Source organism: Eulemur rufifrons, chromosome 30 (genome assembly GCF_041146395.1).
Source record: "Eulemur rufifrons isolate Redbay chromosome 30, OSU_ERuf_1, whole genome shotgun sequence".
NCBI classification, from domain to species: domain Eukaryota; kingdom Metazoa; phylum Chordata; class Mammalia; order Primates; family Lemuridae; genus Eulemur; species Eulemur rufifrons.
The window spans coordinates 37,279,726-37,299,715 of NC_091012.1; the positions used below are offsets into that span (position 1 = coordinate 37,279,726).

Here is a 19,990-nt window from a genome sequence, read left to right on the forward strand (position 1 = left end):
AGCTATGTATGAGGGAATCTGTTTCACTTCACCCTCACCAGATTAAAAGTATTAACATTTTTTTCAAAAAAAGGACTGCTAATCTAATAGGTTAAAAAAAAAAGAAACAAAAACAATCTCTAATATAAATTTCAAGAAGAGTTGCCTTAACCTGTTAATTGTCAAATGGAATTTCAGAAAGAGGTCTCCTTCCCTTTGATACAAGGCTGCTTAAACAGAATATATACAATGGATAATTATAAAACTAAGAGAATTCAACACAAAATAAGACCATTTTTATCTAACCTGCTTAAAAACACATAAAAGGCAAATGAAAAATGATGATCAACATACCAATAAGCATTCTAGCTAGTAACCTCCCATAGCCAGCAATGCAACTGGTTTCTCTTCAGCTTCTGGGCAGGAACTCATTTGCTCAACTCCATTAAGACACTTACACAGCTAACAACTTCTCTGTTATGATACTCTACAGATATTGTCCTTCTCCACCAGAGTTCCAGCAGAGGATGTAATGAGTCAACTTATCTCCTTTCAATTAGTTTATTAAGTATGAAATGTCCGATTTCCTTAAGTACTAAGTTAGACAGTTGCTATCTGACATTTCACTTTGACACTTCTTGTTTTATTTTTATTGTGAAGGTACATCCTCAGTTTTTCAAATGCACATTTGTCTTGTGATTATCTTTCAAAAAAATTTTTAGAGCGATTTCTGTGAAACCATGGATAAGTCAAAAATTTGTGTTATTTTCAAATATGAGTTCCATCATATTGAACGAGTACAGCACATACAGCTAAAAATAACAACGAAATGTTTGGGAAGGATGTGGCTAATGAACACACAGTACATTAATGATTTGAAAAGTTCTGTTCTGGTGATTCTACTCTTGAAAATGAGCCACATGGGTAACCTGAGACCAAGGTGGATAAAGAGGAGCTGGAAGCTGTAGCAGAAGCGAATCCATCTCAACCTACGCATGAATTAGCAGCAAGGTCTGACCTTACTATTCCAACAATACTGGACCCTTTGAAACAAATGGGCAAGGTAAAGAAAAGGTTAGATGGGTACTGCATGAATTAAATGAGCATCAGAAGAGAAATTGTCTCGAAGCTTGACTTTCTTTGCTGTTACAACATAAAGGTGAACCATTTCTACACCTTATTGTTATATGTGATGAAAAATGGATTCTTTTTGACAATTCCAAGTGTTCATCACCATGATTGCATAAAGATGAAGTGCCAAAGCACAGTCCAAAACCAAACATTCATCAAAAAAAGCTAATGGTGTCTGTTTGGCAGTCCAGCGCTGGTATTATCCACTACAGCTTCATGAAACCTGGTCAGTCGACTACAGCAGATGTCTATGGCAATCAATTGGATGAAATGATGAGCATGCTTGTGATTAGGCAGCGAGATTGGTCAACAGAGACAGGCCAATCCTCTTGCAAGGCAACGCTTGACCACATGTGACACAAACAACGCTGCTCAAACTACAGAGGCTGGACTTGGAAACTCTCTGTCATTCACTGTATTCACCAGATCCTGCACCAACTGACTACCACTTCTTCCAGGCTTTGGACCACTTCTTGCAAGGGAAAATAATCAATTCTCAACAAGCTGTGTAAAACACATTTTGTGATTTCATTGCCACTAGCTCTCTCGGCTTCTTTGCTGCTAGCATAAACAAGCTACCGTTAAGATGGCAAAACTGTGTCACTAGCTTAGGCACATACTTTGATTAATTGTACTGCTTCTTGTTTGAGATATAATAAACTAAACTTTTGATTAGAAATTGGGCATTTCATATTTAATGACCTAATAGAATGGTATTAGATATGTACTATCCTTAGGAGAACTGAGAAAAGAGTTACTCAGATCATTTCCTATAAGGCTTCAAGCTCTCACAAAACTCTGAGAAAGGCTGAAAGAGAAGGACGAGCATGGCCCTTTGTAAGAAGTGCTATGAAAAGGGCTTTCTCTTCTTAACACATTTATTCTTCACCAACACTGTGATGTGTACACCCCCAAGCTTAAAATTTTTCATTGAGCTTTCTTTTCCCCCTTTAACACTATTCAACTGTTCCTAAAATTGCAGGGAATAGGTTACTTTATTAATGGGAAAAACTAAGGCACAGGGCACATCAGTTTAAGCTAGGACCAGAACAGAGAGTTTCTGACTCTTAATCCATTAGGGCAATGATAAAGGAATGCTTACTAGTAAGATGATTAAATAGTAGAAGAATTATCTAGGATAGGGAATTGATGCTAAAAGTAACTGTACCTTATTCTCTTCACTTGGCAGTGCTGGTGACTTCACATGCACCTACGTGCTGGAAGCTTCAACAATCTTTGTAGTTCTATTTTTTTATAACACATAAGTTACAACCACACTATCCATTTCTCCCTCCCTTCAAATAATATAAACGCTTACTTTGCACCTATCAACATTGAAAGTGCTTACATTTGGTATCGATACTAGTTACAGCCTTTAGGTTTTATTTCTCAGGTAAAATTTATATTAGTTGTAGACAGCTGCAAAAAATTCTAGAAATAAATATGGTGGGTAACGTTTACATATGTTGCATTCACAAAAAAGGATCTGACCTTTTGTATATCTTCATATGCAACATTTTAGGGATCAGTGTTATATCTCAGAAAGAATAATTTCCAACTTTGCAATAAGGCAATGGGGGCAATCAGGCTGTGTAAACCAGAGCCAGTGACTTATTACTCTTTCATAATTAACAAAGTGGAAATTAAGGAGAGAAATAAAAATAAAGAGAAAATGGGAAGGGATTTTACGCCTCTCTCACAGAAAGTTCTAGTATAAAGTAAAGGCAACTGTCTATAGGGTTAGATTTTTGCTTAGTAAGAGTAGGTAGGCAGGACTGAGTTCTTCAGAGGTTCAGATTCACCTGCAAACATTTTGTAATAATATGTACAGTACTTTCTATAATTAGATAAAAATATTGCTCACTCAATAATTGTCTTCAATAAAAAGTATATTATTTTGTCTCCCATCCAAGTATTAACCAGGCCCAACCCTGCCTAAATATTTGTACCTCCATAATAGGCTGAAATTTAAAAAAAAGAGAGAAAAAAAGTACATTATTTAACACTTCTAAAGATTAAAAATGTTTCTGAAATGATTATGTTAAATAAGATAAACATAAATTAAACTACAATGAGATATTTACCAATTATCAAGTTGGCAAAAATATAAAAGTTTGACAAATATTCTGTTGGTGAAGCTGTGATAAAACAGACACTCCCATAATGCAGTGGTGAAAATGCTAAGTGGTATAATCCCTTTGACAGGCAATTTAGCAATGTCTAACAAAATCACAAATGTATTTACCCTTTAACCTACCAATCTCACTTCTGGGCATTCGCCCTACCAATATACCTATGCATGTACAAAACCAGGTAAGTTCGTCATTGCAGCACCATTTGGGGCAACAAAGAATTGAAAACCTTTCAAGTGTCCAGCAATAGGAGACTGAGCAAATAAACCATAGTACAGTTCACACACAGAATACGATGTAGCTGCAAACAAAGAATGAAAAAACTCTCTTTTGATATGGAAAGTTCCCCAGAATATGCTTATATAAGAGAACACACATCATATGCTACTGTTAAATTAAGAAATGAGGTAAACATATTATTTATTCATATTTGTGCTTGCATTTGAATAAAGAAATACAAGGATACATAAGAAGCTAATAAAAATGATTACCTATAAGGGGCTAGGGGGACAGGTGGATAAGGACAGGAGTAAGAATGTGACTTTTCTGTGTATAACTTTTTATATAGCTTTGATTTTTGAACCATGTGAATATATTATCTACTAAAAAAATTAAATCTAATTTAAAAATAAAATGTTAATCTTATAATGTTAAAACAGAACACAAAATTATATAGACACTACAATCAACACTATGTGAAAATATCATACACAGAAAAAGGGGAAAGGGAAATGTCCTAGAATGTTTACAGTAATTGTCTTTAGATGGTAGAAGTACATATTTTTTTCTTCCTTTTTCTTCCCTGAATTTTCCAAGTGATCTATAAAGTATGTATTTCTTCAAGAGGAAAAAAATGTCTTGTTCTTCCAAGTGTTTCTATTCACAATGCACTTTATTCAGTAAGTGACTTTCAGTTCCTAGTACCCTCATGTTTAATACTCAGAATATAATAAGAAAGCAGACACTTACGAGGACAGCACTATGGCAACAGCATCATTGAGGACACTTTCACCAAAAAGAAGTGCATAGAGTTCAACATCAACTTGAAGCTCGTGGAATATGGCAAGAACAGTCACTAGCAAGTAGAAAGAGTCAGAGGAATATTTAGACATTACAAAAAAAAAAAACTTATTTTCCTCATAGATGATTAGAAGAGTTATACAGAAATTCATTTCTTCCTCTTAGAATTAAATCCTCTATTCTCTTACCATATTAAAGATTCAGTGATTTTTATATCAATATTTTTCATTTTCCTAATTGTGTACATGCAACGTCTCCTTTCTCTCTCTTAAAAACAGTTGAAAATAACCTTGGAGGACTGAGTTGGCTTTCATTCTTCATGCAAATGTTAATAATCTTTACTTGCACATTTCTTTTCCATACAGAATATATTCAGAATTTCTTACAAAGTAGTCATTAATCTTTAATAAAGAAAAATATTATGAAAAACATCTCCTGCTGCAAACTTCATTTTTTTTCCTTGGAGCTTTATACCTCACTTCTATTTGACTTACACATTGCAAGCACACTAGTTTAGCAAAGACAGTACAAAATGAAAACAGAAGTTTAGTTTTCTGCTGGGGTAAAATTTACGACCAGAACTACAGCTGCTATATTTGATGTAATAAGAAGCCAACTATCAGGATATTACAGCTTGAGAAGGAAAAAAACAACAAGAAATCCTTCTTTTAGGAAAGCAATTATATGAGAATTCTTAGAAAATCAGATGAGACTAAAGTTGCATTAAAACTTTAATTGCTGGGTCACATACAGCTTACTTGCCAAATAAACCCAAGCAGACATGAAATACTAATATAACCAAAGATGGGAAAGCCTTTTCAAACGCCAGCCATAAAAACAGAAAGCTTGCATTTTATAAGATATAGTTGCAAGATAAAGCATTGCAGCTGGAATATACTGATACGAAAGCTTACCAAGAGAGGGGGAAAAGGAGGGTGGAGCAATGCTAAAGAATTTTGAAAAGAGAACCAATGGCTCACCCTTCTAGGGCAAGTTAACAATTGCAAAATAATAGAACTGGGGCAACTGCCTACATAATTCAGAAAATAATACAAATGTCCAGCTTTATGTAAGCAAAAGATTTTTGCTAGAGCTGTTCAGGCAATAGTCCTACCAAACCAAAACCAGAAGGTTTAAGTAATGTAGCCAGTCCAATCAACTTAGATTTCTCAAAGGGTTTGAAAAGTCAAGGAGCTTACTTTTACTGAGAGGACACAGACACTAGAGACCACTGGCTCCTTGCAAAAACCATCCTACCTTCATATTGATAATGGAAGCAGCTGCAAACAATAAGAGGACAACCTGGACAGTCTTCAAGGAAGCAATTTGATTTCTAGTTTTAAAAATGCTAACCTACACAATTGTCTCTCTAAAAGGGGCCCTCTGACTAATCTTTTAACACATCTCTTATAAAGTATAGAACACATTTTTTCCTTCCATAACGCCCTGTGTTATCAGAGTTAACACAGGAATTCAGAGATAACCTTAGGATCCCACCTTTAATTGTGCTGGATGACAATTAAAGAAGATGATTAACTTACAAGGTCGAAAGGTAAAACAGAACAAACTTCAGTCAAGGTCCTAAAGCATAGTAAAAGAAAACTTCCATTCTTAGTTCATAAATGTCCGTCTATGTTCCTACCCCAACCTTTCATCCTATGTTTTCTCCAAATTCCTAATCCAAATGTAGCTGTTAAACTTATCAGTACTATGTTAGGTAAACTAAACCTAACACAGTACTATTAAATGCATTCTATAACACAATTTTTAAAAGATCTGACACTAAAAGCACAACGGAACAAGCTGTGTTAATATCAAAACAATTTTATAACCATAAGGCTAATTTTATAAAAACAATTCTTTAATGTATATTAAAGACCACCAATGACCCAGAACCCTATCTGTATTAGCACAACTGCCTTCTAACAATCATTTAAAACCTTTTTTTTTTAACGTTAAATGCAGACAGCTGGATATAAACAGAAGCTTTTTTAGGGAATTGGTTTTCAAGAAGTTTGAAAGGAAGTGTATGATTATTACCCATTTTAACTAATCTGTAATCTAGTTCATCTTCTTCTACCCAATCACTAGGGATAGAGACCAACCTGAATTTCTGAAGAAAATACCTTATAGCCCTTATCTAAACTGTCAATTTGTGGACCAATAATAGGCAAATGTAATAAAGTAGTAAAAGAAAAAAAAATGTGTGCTTAAGCCAAAAGGAATCATGAATTTTGTTTTTTCCTGCACAATTGGAAAGCATAGTACTAGGGAGGTACCTAATCATGAATACTACACTTTAAAGAAAGAAATACCCACATGTGCTTTGCCTATAAAACACCATACCTGAGATACTTAAGCTCCACTCATGTAAAACATACCTGGATCAGTTGCCGATACAATGGCACCAAACAGCAGGCAATCTGTAAAGTAGAAATCTCCTGCAAGTTGTCCAGTGACCTTCATCAGTGCTACACAGCCATACATTATTGACCTGTTCAATAAACATATTCCTACTTTAGTAGAAAACATCAACCGTTACAGAAGCTAGAATAAAGTAAAAACGAGAAGATGCATCTACGGTAGAACTTTGTGACTAATTCCAAATTTAATTCATATCGTTTAAATATGGTAATAGCTTGGCCTTAAGGAAAATTCAAACGACTTATTACCTATGTGAATACATTTTACTGCAAAAGTCCTTAGATACATTCAGGAATACAACACCAAATAGATAAAAAATATATTATTTTAAAACTATAATTTGAAGGCTAAAAAGTATTTTAAGCTTCAAATACTTACCCAATAACAAAACAAGAAATTGCTGTTCCAAGAAAAGCATATGCCAGGATAGACCCGAGGTTTCGAAAGAAATGTCTCTGGCAAAAAAAAAAAAAAAAGTTACGCTGTGTCAGAATACTTACCAATTATTTGAAAAAGAAAAGGTTTTCTATTCTAGTGTGCTATGCTAATATTAAATGCATTTTTCACTAGGAGAAATAAGTAAGAGAAAGCATTCTTATACAGGCAGAAATTTCAGCATATAAAATGGATGAGGAGAGGAGAAAGGAGGAAAATCTGGGAAGAACTGCCTGTTTCTGAAGTGTCATGCACTTCAGTTTAAGGTTATCGAAAGTATATGAAATACAAGAGCACTTACCCTTTTCAGGCTATAACCTGCATAAAATATGATAGGAGGAAGTAATATGTTGAAAAATACTTCTGGATCAAAAGTAACCTGTTAAAATAAAGAGTTCTTTTAGATGAATTCCCTAGAAGACCGCATGTTACATTATCAAGTTACCAAAAAGAAAAAAGATTAGATGTTAAACTCATCAAAAGCAAGAACATTAGTGTGGTAACTGAAAAATATTTCATACAGGATGGCTGTTCTAATTCTCAACCAAACGACAAAGAGATAGTGTTGGAACAATCAGTTTAGCCATATCTGTGGAAAGTCTGTTAAAATACTGATATTAAAATCTTAAAAATAGGAGAAAGCACGAACATATCTTTGCTTTAAATAAGAGACCTAAAACCACTAACAAAACTTAGGGGTATGGTATTATTGTTGGCAAGAGGAAGCAGACTTTTTATATAACATCTCTAAAGGTATATGACACAACATTGTAGCAAATGTTTCTGTGCAACTCAGATTTCTAGTCCTGATAGCCCACTCATTTTAAGACTTATTCTCTATAAAAATGCAGACGCCCCCTTCTGTTCATAAGGTTGCAGTAGCATTTGACAGAAACACAAAGTAGCTACACACATACCCATGCTAAAACTTAGCTTACTAGAACTTGTAAGGAATTGGAAGTTTCCACATGTGAAAAGAACTCTTGCTGCAAAATAAACTTGGAGTTCATATGAAATTTTAAAAGCATTAAAGATGGTCAAGAAGACAATCAAGTAGATATAAAAGTCCTGCCAATGTAGAGGACAGGAGAAGTGGAGGCAAATGGCCAAGAGTGGGCAAAAACAAAGAAGATATGAGCAAAGTGGCACTGAGAAACCTCATGATAGAAACTACGAGAGGGACAGGAGAAGGCAGCTCCAGGAATGTCTGGGAGCCAGTACCATTGCAACCCAACCTCCTCCTTTCTGCACAGTATGGTACAATAACTGAGACTCACACTAAGGCCCCAGAAGTTGTGCCAGATTGTGAATCAAAGAAAGATGAAATTGTGCTCAAGAAAAAATTCAAAGAAATATTAATGGACTATTTTAGGTAGTATCAAATAAACTCAATGTACTAAAGTGCTATAAAACTATAAGGACCATCTGCAAACTGAAAGAAATGTTTATAAATTCTGCTTAACTCAATCCTGGTCACTGTTTATCACAACTATAAATAACACATAGTGAAACCGAAAGGGTTATAGTACTTAGCCTCAATCAGAAAATGAGACATGCCGACATCCATTTCGTTATATTATTACATTTGTTACTTGAGGTTTTACCCCATTTTATTATAAAAGACTAATTATTTAAATAATTAAATATTAATTAAAAATTCATCACTTATTTTTCTTCTAAATCATTTTGCTGCTAGTTATACAAATAAAAAAAAACCTTAAAGATTCCCTTTAACTAAGAACTTACCTTTCTAAGCATTTCATTATCTTGAACGTTATTGAGTTCATGTGAACTAATCTCTCCTTTCAGCGTATACTCATAAAATTTTCCACTAACATTTACCAATAAGGTAGTTGGACTTGACTGCACTTCACAGCTCAGGGTCACATTATTTACATCACTTGGAACATGAATGCCGTACCGAAGAACAAGGCCCACCAAAAGACCTGGAAACAAAGCAACAACATAAGTTTATCTTGCGCACAGAGACCACTTTTTTGTACCCCACACATAACTCTGGATTGATAACAAAATCTCTTATGATAGTTTCCTGTGGTTCAGAACAAATTTTTAGACCAAATGCAGTTACATTTTAATATATTATTAAATTCAATCCCAGTGACTAAAGAAACTGACGTGGGAGGATCACTTTAGGCCAGGAGTTTGGAGACCAGTCTGGGCAACATAGTGAGATCCTGTCTTTAAAACAAAAATGAAAAATTTATCTGGGAGCTGATGGCATGTGCCTGTAGTCCCCGCTACTCAGGAGGCTGAGGCAGGAGGATCGCTTGAGCCCAGGAGTTCAAGGCTGCAGTGAGCTATGATCGTGCCACTGCACTACAGCCTGGGAGACAGGGCAAGACCCCATCTCTAAAAATAAAAATAATGAAGTATTACTAAATTCACACATCCAAGAGCCCAATTTTCATATAATCCAGTAGGGCGAGAGAAAAAAACATTCCATTCCCTAGGGTAACAGCACAGATCACTGCATTTCTAGATCAATATGTAAATAAGTGATGAAGAAGGTAACAAAATGAGAAAAAAAACCTTCAAATCATCTGTACACAGAATATGCTCCAAGGTGTCCCAACATGACGGCACAATCATGTTAGAAATATATTTTCCACCTCCACCCATCAAGTCACAAAACTAAGCAAATACACTTCCCAAGTTTACTCCCAAAGTACAAAGCTGGCCAAATAATACACATTTAACAAATTAGAAAGTCAATGATATTTATAGATTAATTGAGTTCTTCTACAACTAAAAGGTCAAATTTTAATTTTAAAATATCTGCTTTAAAATCAAAACACAGAATAGAAGTCCTGAATCTGGCACTATGAGATCAACATACCGCTAGGATTTTACCTGGATCATGCTACTGATATTCAAATGTACCCAATGTTCTAGGTACTGTAAAACCACATTGATCAATTTCAACTGCTTAATAACAGCTTTATTGATATCTAAATCACATACCATAAAGTTTATCCTTTTGAACTGTACAATTCAGTGGCCTTTAGTACATTCACAAAGTTGTATATCATTCGCCACTACCTAATTCTAGAACACTTTCGTCACCTCCCTCCACCCCTTCCCCCACCCCACACCCATCCCTGGAAAAAAAGCCCCATATCTATTAGCAGTCACTCTCCATTTCCCAGCCCCTGGCAACCACTCGTCTACTTTCTGTCTCTATGGATTTGCCTATTCTGGAAATTTCATATAGATAGACTCCTATAATACATAGCCTTTTGTGTCTGGCTTCTTTTACTTAGCATAATGTTTTAAAGGTCTATCCATGTTATAGCATGTACTAGAACTTCATCCATTTTTATGGGCACAAAATATTCCACTATATGGATATACCTAAACTACAAACTGAACCTAAACTTCTGGAACTTTCCTTAACTCCAAAATGCACAGTATACCACTACTAGCTACATTTTACCTTCCTATTGCCTTTCATTCTGACCAGCCAGCCATTCTTTAAACATTTGAATGGAAGGCTATGCTAGGAAGGCCTCCAGGTTCAGAGATGAAAACAAAGTCCCTCCTTCAAGGAGCATTCAGTCTAATTAGTGAAAACAGACTGAAAAAAACAATCATAGGGCCAGGCAGGGGGTGGCTCACACCTATAATCCTAGCACTCTGGGAGGCCGAGGTGGGAGGATCACTTCACTCAGGAGCAAGAGTGAGTCCATCTCTACTAAGAATAGAAAAAATGAGCCAGGCAACGTGGCTCTTGCCTGTAGTCCCTGCTACTCTGCAGGCTGAGGCAGGAGGATCACTTGAGCCCAGGAGTCTGAGGTTGAAGTGAGCTATGATGTTGCCACAGCACTCTATCTGGGGTGACAGAGGGAGACTCTGTCTCACAAAAAAAAAAAAATCATAATGCAATGTATACATATATAAAGTATATAAAAACAGAAAAGAGATACCTAACCAAGCTTGAGGGAGTGGGACATTAGGGAAGTCTTTCCAGAGATGTCACCTTTTCAAGTAACAAAATAGAAGAAAGAGTATATTCCAGGTAGGGGAACAGTAGTATATATCCAGTCAAGGAAGAAGGAGTGAACACAGCTCATTCAGGGAATCACAAGTAGTTCAGTAAAGCTGGTTTATAAAGTGACAAAAGTTGTTTGAAAGATCAGCAGGAGCTGAATCATAAAAGACCCTATATGTAGAGGAAGGGAGTTTGGACTTTATCCCAAAAGCAAAAGGAAGTCATAGCAGGGTGCTAAGCAGGGACTTGACATCAGATTTCTATTTTAGAAAGACCGGTCTAGACTAGAGAGGGTCTAAAAGGCTAGATACATGGCCATTGCAGTCATACAGGCAATAAGAGCTTAGGACCTAATCTAAGAAAACAGTGACAGGAAGGGAGAAGGATTCTTAGAAGCTATTATATTTTAGAAAGATTTAGTGACCGAGTAGAATAGACTGGGAGAAAGGGAGATGAAAGACTAAGAGGAGCCTTAATTGACCTGGTAACAAGGTGGATAAGCTGGCCTGAGCAGCTAGGTGAATATCAGGGCCATTCAGTGAGGTAGGGGACACAGGCAGAAGAAAAGATTTTCAAAGGAAAAGGCTAAGTCCAGTTTTGGACGTGTTGAGTTTAACGTACTTGTGACACATGCACAGTAGAGTATGTGGGAGCTGGAGCTCAAGGGGGGGTCTCAACTGGAGATATTTTTATGACTTGGCAGTCATAAGATGGTTGAAGTCAGTTGCAAATGAGATCACAAGGCAAGCAAATAAAATGGGAAGAGGACATGGATATAGACCCGGGGTTTTATCCATTAAGAGCCAACATTAAGGGGCTGGTAGAGGAGAAGGAACTGATGAGAGTCTAAGAAGGAAAAGCCACAGGAGTAGAAAGAAAAAAAGAACCAGTGGTGGCAAAGAATTCAGGAAGTGAAAATTTCATTTCCGAGAAGGAGGAACTGATGAAAACTATCAAATACTGCAGCAAAGTCAAGTAAGGCAGGCATTGGAAGTATCCACTGGGTTTGGCAATAAGGAGGTCATGGGTGACCTTGATAAGAGCAGTTTCAGTGGAGTAGTGGGGCTAGAAGCCAGACCTGAGTGAGAAGTGATGAAGCAGAAACAAGGGGGTGTAAGGGCAGTAGTTAGCCAGGAAGACGGGAGGGTGCAGGGATGAGGAATCCTTCTAGTCCTGCGGTCCCCAACCCCTGGCCAGTACCAGTCTGGGGCCTGTTAGCAACCAGCTCCACATCACCACCTGAGCTCTGCCAAGCCTAATCTGTATTTACAGCCGCTCCCCATCATATCACCACCTGAGCTCCACCCCTGCCACCGCACCCCCTTACCATGGAAAAACTGTCCTGCATGAAATCGGTCCCTGGTGCCAAAAAGGTTGGGGACTGGACCTCTGTATAGTCAATTTATAGTCACACACGTTTTTAGAGTAGTAATGATTAATTGGTGAACAGTACAATGATGCCAACTTTAAAAATGTTTTAACAAAACTTCAAATTTAAAATAGATGAAAAATACACTTTGAAAATACCTCACCTCCAAAAAACAAAATAAAAAAGTGACTGTTGAATATCAACTGTGTCTGACAGACCTGGGAGAGAAAAGGCTATAGATCCAGTCATTCTGCCTATATGATATATAAACAGCTCTTTCCTCTATTATTCAACAAGACCTAATTAAGAGGCTCAGTAAAAGTTGTCCTCTTATAACATGTAAAAATCACAGATAAGCTACTACAAACACTAATAACAGCAGCATAAATTCTTTCCACGTCCCTAAGCCTAGCTATGGAGTAACAGTATCCACTGGTTTGTACTTGCCTCACCCTATGCTGAAGCATCACTGGGTGCCCTGAGGAAGGCTCAGCACTTGCACAAATTTGAAACACATATCTTGGTAGATAAAACATCATCATGAAGAATAATTACTTAGGGTGGAAAAAAATCAAGATCCTTTTATTACAGCATCAGGCATTTGAAAAATTGGAATTTCTTTGAAAAAGCTGACAGATCAAGTTAACATGGGTTCTGTAAAAGGTCAAATCCTAATCATGAAGTTAAAGCAATTCTCAGTAAAGTGAAAGGACACAAAAAAGAATGCTTTGTTAAGAGGATAAAGCAGAAACTTATAGCCTCCTACATAGAGACAAGGACAGAAAATATTGATATTATGAAATTTAAAATTACTACTTACAGGCAACAAAGAACACAACCACAAAGAAATATCTTTCACAAAACAGAGAAGTCCTACCCCTCCTCCACATTCCTGACCCACTTGTGCTGGAAACTCTCCCAGTGATAAGGAACTCACCATCATCCAAAGCCCCACCATTGTGTGATTCTCCCAGTTAGCAGAAACTGGTTTTCTCAGGGATTCCAGCCCATTCTTCTAGCCTATCATACCTGAAGCCTCCAAAAGTCAAAAGTCTGGAAGGAATATCACTGGGGCATTGAGTGTGGTCAAAACTGATCAAATTTCTACAGATTAAAAAGTAAGTGTGTATAAACATTTATTACTTGCTTGAAAAATGCTGTTAGATTCTGTGTTAAAAGCTAACTCAAGATAGCCAAGAAAGCCAAGGCTTTTGCTGACCTCTGGTTAGTTTTATTAATACATGCATTTATTCATCTGTCTCCTAGCACATTCTCAACAGTGGCTCTTCAAGCCTTTATCCTCCTTTTCAAGTCCTCAACCCCACTGTCCACTTTTCTGAGAAGCTGGCGGCCATTTGATATAGGCTGCCTTAATTCCAAGCCCCTCCATGTCAATATAAACTCGTTTGTCTTTAGCTCCCCTCTCAGGAAAAATAAACCTCTTTCCCAAGGGAAATCTTTTACCTGGGACCTGAACCAATGCCTATCTTGTTTCTGCATATATTATTTGATCCTTGTAACTTTATGACATGGATACCACTATAAATCTCTCATTCATTGCTTCCTCATCTATAAAATAGGGATAACTGACTTGCCCAACATTGTCATCAAGTGACAAAGCGAGAATTGAAATCTACATTTTCTAATTCCAACATCTCTGTATGGTCATCCCTCAGTATCTGTGGTAAGTTGGCTCCAGGACCCATGAGGATACCAAAATCCTCAGATGCTCAAATCCCTGATATAAAATAGTACAGCATTTGCATATAACCTAAGCACATCTTCCCATATACTTTAAATCCTCTCTAGATTACTTAAAATACCTAATCCAATGTAAATAGTTATGTTGTATTGTTTTTAAAATTTTGTATTATTTATTGCTGTGTTATAATTTATTTTTATCTTTTTGAATATTTTCAACCTGTGGTTGGTTAAATCCAGGGTTATGGAATGTGTGGATGTGGAACCCAGGGACACGGAAGGCCAACTGTAATTTTCTAATCATCTCTTTGCTCTCACATCACCACTAGCTGGAGAACCTCTGGAGAACCAGAATGGTTTAGGTCTCCATTCTCTCACAATCCACCTCCAAAACACCTACAACTTTAAGTATTATCACCTTATATATTTGGTATTTTGAGACAGAGTACAGTACAGAGTGGAAGAAAAAGCACAAGTTTGGAAGTCAGACAGATGTGTGAATTCTGGCTTTCCAACAAGTTCTAGTCTGTCACCTTAGGGTAGATAACGTGTCATTGAATTTCAGTTTTCTCATATGCAGTGATGATAATAATAACCCACTTTGTCTACATAGTTGTTTTACCTTTCAACATGAGGCAAGATGGTTTAAAGGCTAAGAGAATGTGGCTTTTGAGCCAGACTGACTGGATTTGAATCCTGGCTCAATACTTGTAAGTTACGTGACTTCAAGCAAGTCTTCTAACTTATGAACCCCAATTTCCTCATTCATAAAATTGGAAAGATAATAACACCCACCTCATAGAGTTGTGATGAGGGTTACATAAAATGACATTTGTAAAGTGCCTAGCACAGTGTCTAACACACTATAATGCTCAAAAAACATTATCTATTAAGTCATCAGATTATAAGTGTTTTGTGGGCAGGGACTATGGCTCACATCTGTATTTCTCAACATATCCCATAAATCATACACATCTAATAAATGTTTATTGAGGAATCTCATTAGTTAAGCCTAAGACTCTGGATGCCTAGAGTTTAAGGCAAAACAAGTATTTTCTCCATCTTTTGCTTTTTATACCATCTGTAAGCATGCTGCAGTGAGTGATCACTTTTCAGACTTAATTAACTACCTGGACAATTTTTACTAACAGTGACTCACTTTTAAGCTTCTTAAGAAAGCTAGCCCTGTGAACAAAACACGTGGGTGCTTTGAGATTGTATGTTTGTAACTGGAGCAATTAGTTTATATTACAGTCTAGAAACTGATCACATTGGCAATTTAAACATTTTTTATACCCTTGCTTCTCAAAAAGATAAAGGAAAAGGCTTATTTTTAATAATATTTTTTCCAGAATTTAAGCAGCTAAACCAACATCACAGGAATAAGATCACCAGTGAGCTAAATCTTGGAGGTCTAGGCATTCCCTTTACACCTGGAAGTCATGCTGAAAAATAAAGGTCCTAAAATAATATAGTAATGCAATAGTTGTGATGGTGCGAGAGTCATAAGAAGAGATAGACGACAGATAGTAATTAGGATTAGAAAACTTCAATTTCCATAGTATTGAAAATACTTTGGCTCAATGCCATCTATTCTTGAACTGGACTTAGGAGTTGGTTAGTATGCTTTGCCCATACTGAGAAAATGGGACAGGTGAAGGAATGCCACATCAACCCCCAGACTTGTACTTTATTTCCACAAGAGATACCCTTGTTTTTCCTTCACAAAATACTAACACTAAGGTATTCCCTCACTTTTTATTAGAAACTTCATGAAATGCAATCAGTAATACTATTTTTCTACTTCAGTCCAAGAGTTAGATGAAGTTGATGATATCAGCTATCAAAGAACAAATATTTTCAGGGCAATTTAAAGTCCCTACTTGATTTAAAAAAAAAAAAAATACTATGTTTGCCTCTCAACTTACAACACTGAGCAGTTAGGACTGTTCTGAGCCTAACCTGAGAAAATGCAGTTGTAACAGTAATAATAATAATAATAGCATTGCTATCATCTATTCAGCATTTATTTAGGGGTCAGATACTAGGCTAAAAACATTTCTTCCTCACAGTAATCTTACTATCATCACTCCAAAAATATAGGTGAGGGTAAAAGAGGGTAAGGAACTTGCCTAAGACCACATATAGCTACTGGCATAGTGGGACAGGAATCCAGGTCTGACTCTAAAGCAGGGGTTGGCAAATTACAGCCCTTGGTTCATTTTTGTATGGCCCAAGAGATAAGAATGGCTTTTACATTTTTAAAGGTTTGTAAAAGGAAAAAATAAATAAAATAAAGAATAAAATGTAACAGAGACATGGAGGTCTATGTGCCTGCAAAGTTGAAAATCTTTACTATCTAGCCCTTTACAGAAAAAAATTCCCTGACCTCCGGTCTAAAGCCTTGTACCTTTAACCACATCACACTATCCGTCTCTACAAGGAAGAGGTATCTATGATCAGTTCCTTATTTTAACTCTATAATACTTATCTGGCATTTAACCAAATTTAAGATGCCAGTATTTTCTTTATATGACCTGTCTATAAATTCCTTGATGGCAAGGGTCTTATGCCTCTTTGTATTTTCTGTGCATAATTCATAGTAGGTTGATCAATAAATGTTTGTTGGAAATACTAAATAAATCACTGTTATACAGAAAATTATATAGAAATGTATAGCTTATCTGGCCAATTTGGCTTAAGGTGCACTGCAAATGAAATGCAAAACATATTAAATATAAAAACCACCTAATATGTCTAAAAACTAGGAATCTTAGTGAACAGAAATATTTTACACAAAGGCTTAGAATTGTATTACCTTACAAATGAAAAACAAGCGCCAGTTCATGCATTTTCCTAAGGTACATGACCACCTTTCCGTACTATTCTTGAGATGCACATTCCAGAAGTCTGGCTGTGGGGGAGTGGGGGTGCATGGAGAAATGTCTTTTTGTGCCCAAGCTTCCTCTACCTATCTGCTAGTCTGAGAGGCAAACCTCAATGAGCTTGTCAGTTTCAGATTGTTTCAAATGAAGACAATCTTCACACATGTACTGCAAGGAAAGGATTGTTTGCCCTCACTTTTTCGGCAATACCCTCACAGACAGATTAAGACAGTCAGCAATATGTATCTTTTCCCCTCATGAGGCCCCAGCACAGCTCAAAATGCTTTTGAGCCCATGCTTTGATTTACCCTACTCGCCTCATCACCAACAAATAATAAATAAATAAACCTCAAAAAGAAAGACACAAGAACTGAAGCCATTTATTCAACAATCGGTCAATAACCTGATGCCAACAGCAAGACACCCATACTGCATATGCGTGGTGTTTATAATTACTGTTTGTCTGAACTGTCCTGATCATCATATAGTACACCACACTGCTGGAAGAGCCTTAACTCTTCCTCGTCTTCACTTCTGTATGCCTGAATTGGAACGGTCAACCGTACACATCCATATCAGATATTACAGGCATAGTACAATAAATAGGACGTCATTAAAAATGCCCCAAGCCTTCTGCAGCCTATCTCACGCTTAGGTTTTTACTCCAGTTCCACAAGAGTAAGGTTTTCATTTTCAACCTCTAAAGGACAGGGCGTAGCAAGAGCTGGGTGATGAGTAAAGGTCGACTCTGGCTCCAAAGAACGCCAGATTCTGGGCAGTAGAGATAACCACTGCAGCCTCAGTGAATCTTAAACAGACTGACACCCCAGAGAAATGATCGCAATGGTGTCCTCCCCTCCCCCAGCCCCCAGACCAATCCGAGACACCGCACCCACTCCCTTCCCATCCCCAACCCCAGGTCCCGAGCTCGGTAGGCAGAGAAAGGGGGGGGGTGCGGAGGAAAAAGGGGGTGGGGTCGGAGGCGAAAAAGGTGGAGAGGCAGAGAAAATAGGGGGGCGAGGCTAAGGAGGAAAGGGGGTGAGGCAGAGGAAAGGGGGGCGTAGCAGAAAAAGGGGGGTGAGGGAGAGAAACGGGGGAGGGGGAAGGCGAGGCAGAAAATGGAAGGAATTAGAAGGGGAGCCGAACGTAGGCCAAGCAGGGCCGGGAGAGGAGGCGAAGCAGCCGGCGGGCAGAGAAAGGGGCAGCACCAGGAGGCTGACAGGGGTTGAGGCACTTGCCATAAATCATAGCCAGGCCGGTTTCGTGCAGGAAACGGGCCCGGCGGTGTTTGAAGAGCCAGATCGTGAGAATAGTGAGGGTGAGCAGCAGGATGAAGATGAGCAGATTGGCGCTGTCCTGCCGGTGGCTCTCCTCGGCTTGCTTCTCGGACACGATCTCCTCATCCATGGCTCTCGCCCCTTCGCCGGCGCCGTCCGAAGCCCCTGCCCAGTCAAAGACGCCCACTGCGAGGAGCAACCAGACGGGCCGCATGAGCAGGCGGGCCCGGAGGCCGCCACTGAAGCCGCGGCGGAGGGGTGCCCGCCGCCAGCCGCGCCGAGCCATGTCTCCCCCCGCCCCCCGCCCCTATCCTCACCCGCAGCCGCCCGCGGTCGGACCACTCCCCGAGGGCTCACGGGAAAGGGGCGGGGCCCGAGGGAAGCCGTCGGAGCGCGCGCCGCCGCCGCCGCCGCCGCCGCTGCCGCTGCTGCTCTTAAAGGGGCCGTGGCATCCCCAACTCACTCTTCCCCTCTCCTTTGCCCTTCTGCACCCGGGTATGCACAGTCTGGCGCGGCCCCGGACTGAAAGGCCGTCGAATCTAGTGCATTGCGTTCTTCTAAAGAAACATCCACTCCGTGTAATCAAGCAGAGGTAAACTGCACTCTTGCCTACTTTGATCCTATTCTTAGAACTCTCAGGGGAATCGATCTTTCATAACCCATCTCAATATCGTCCCCCAGTGTCTCTTAACAGGATAAGAAGTTGTCCCCTTGGGAGTGGCCTCAATCTCCATCTCTATAATTTAAATCGAATTCTCCTTGTTCTGTCCTCATTGGAGAAAAACAACAACACTGTAGCAATTCATAAAAGAATTCACTCAAAGGCGTGGATTATGTGTGTGTGTGCGTGAGTGTGTGTGTGTGTGTGTGTGTGTGTGTAGTCGGTTTTCTTTACATGTAAACACCTAAGTCATCTCTCAAGCTCAAGAAGAGAGGAGAGAATTGGCCCTTCCTCACATCAAGAACCTGTACAGAGAAACTCAACAGCCTCTCAAGAAGATTCAATTGGTTTGTGCTCAGATCTACTGAGGCTCCAATTGCTCCATTGTACTCTTATTTTAAAACAAATATCCCCAGCCTGGAAGTCACCTTCGACCCCTATCTCTCATCTCTCTTCCTCAGTACTCCTCAGAATAGTATTTTTTCAGTTCTCAGCCTCTCAACCTGTCACATCAGAATTTTCACAGTTCTCACCTCCATACTCCAGCTTTGGCTTTGAGAACAGTGGATTCCTATTTTTTCCATACTTCTCAGATCACTCTTTAGTTTGTGTGGGCTCCCTGTTTTCCCTAGACTTTCACTTCTACATGAATGAGCTACAAATCTCAAGCCCTGGCCTGCCTCTCTACCTTCAGGCCTCTACCTGTTGGACTCTGATCATATCCTGTTGAGGCTCCTACCAACCTCAAAAACTAAAAATATTTTGAAATGACCTCATTTTCCCCTCTACAAATACGTATTCTTTCTCAAATTCTTCATACCATCAGTGGTACTACTATCACTCCAATTCCTATCATTCTGCCTAGAATTCATGATTCTCAAATGTTCTCATTTCATGGCCATATAACTTCCTGCTAAAACAACTCTCAGGCAACACCAAGCTGCCCCAGTGTGCATTCGTCCCCACT

The 19,990-nt window shown here is 38.4% G+C and overlaps 1 protein-coding gene across 5 annotated transcripts in view; it reads right to left on the bottom strand.

The window, feature by feature from the left end:
• SLC9A6 (solute carrier family 9 member A6) overlaps nt 1-18,717 on the bottom strand; it is a 56,277-nt gene extending 37,560 nt beyond the window's left edge. For 2 of the 5 annotated variants that reach the window (XM_069464446.1, XM_069464445.1), the window contains exons 1-6: nt 18,324-18,648; nt 8,868-9,067; nt 7,423-7,500; nt 7,065-7,141; nt 6,644-6,756; nt 4,212-4,317 (exon numbers count right to left, since the gene is read on the bottom strand). In XM_069464446.1, the coding sequence (XP_069320547.1) occupies nt 4,212-4,317; nt 6,644-6,756; nt 7,065-7,141; nt 7,423-7,500; nt 8,868-9,067; nt 18,324-18,648 (899 nt within the window). Of the gene's footprint in view, nt 1-4,211; nt 4,318-6,643; nt 6,757-7,064; nt 7,142-7,422; nt 7,501-8,867; nt 9,068-18,323; nt 18,649-18,679 lie in introns of those variants that run through there. The other 3 variants (XM_069464450.1, XM_069464449.1, XM_069464448.1) reach the window with 3 other exon arrangements.
• Nucleotides 18,718-19,990: the final 1,273 nt, after the last annotated feature.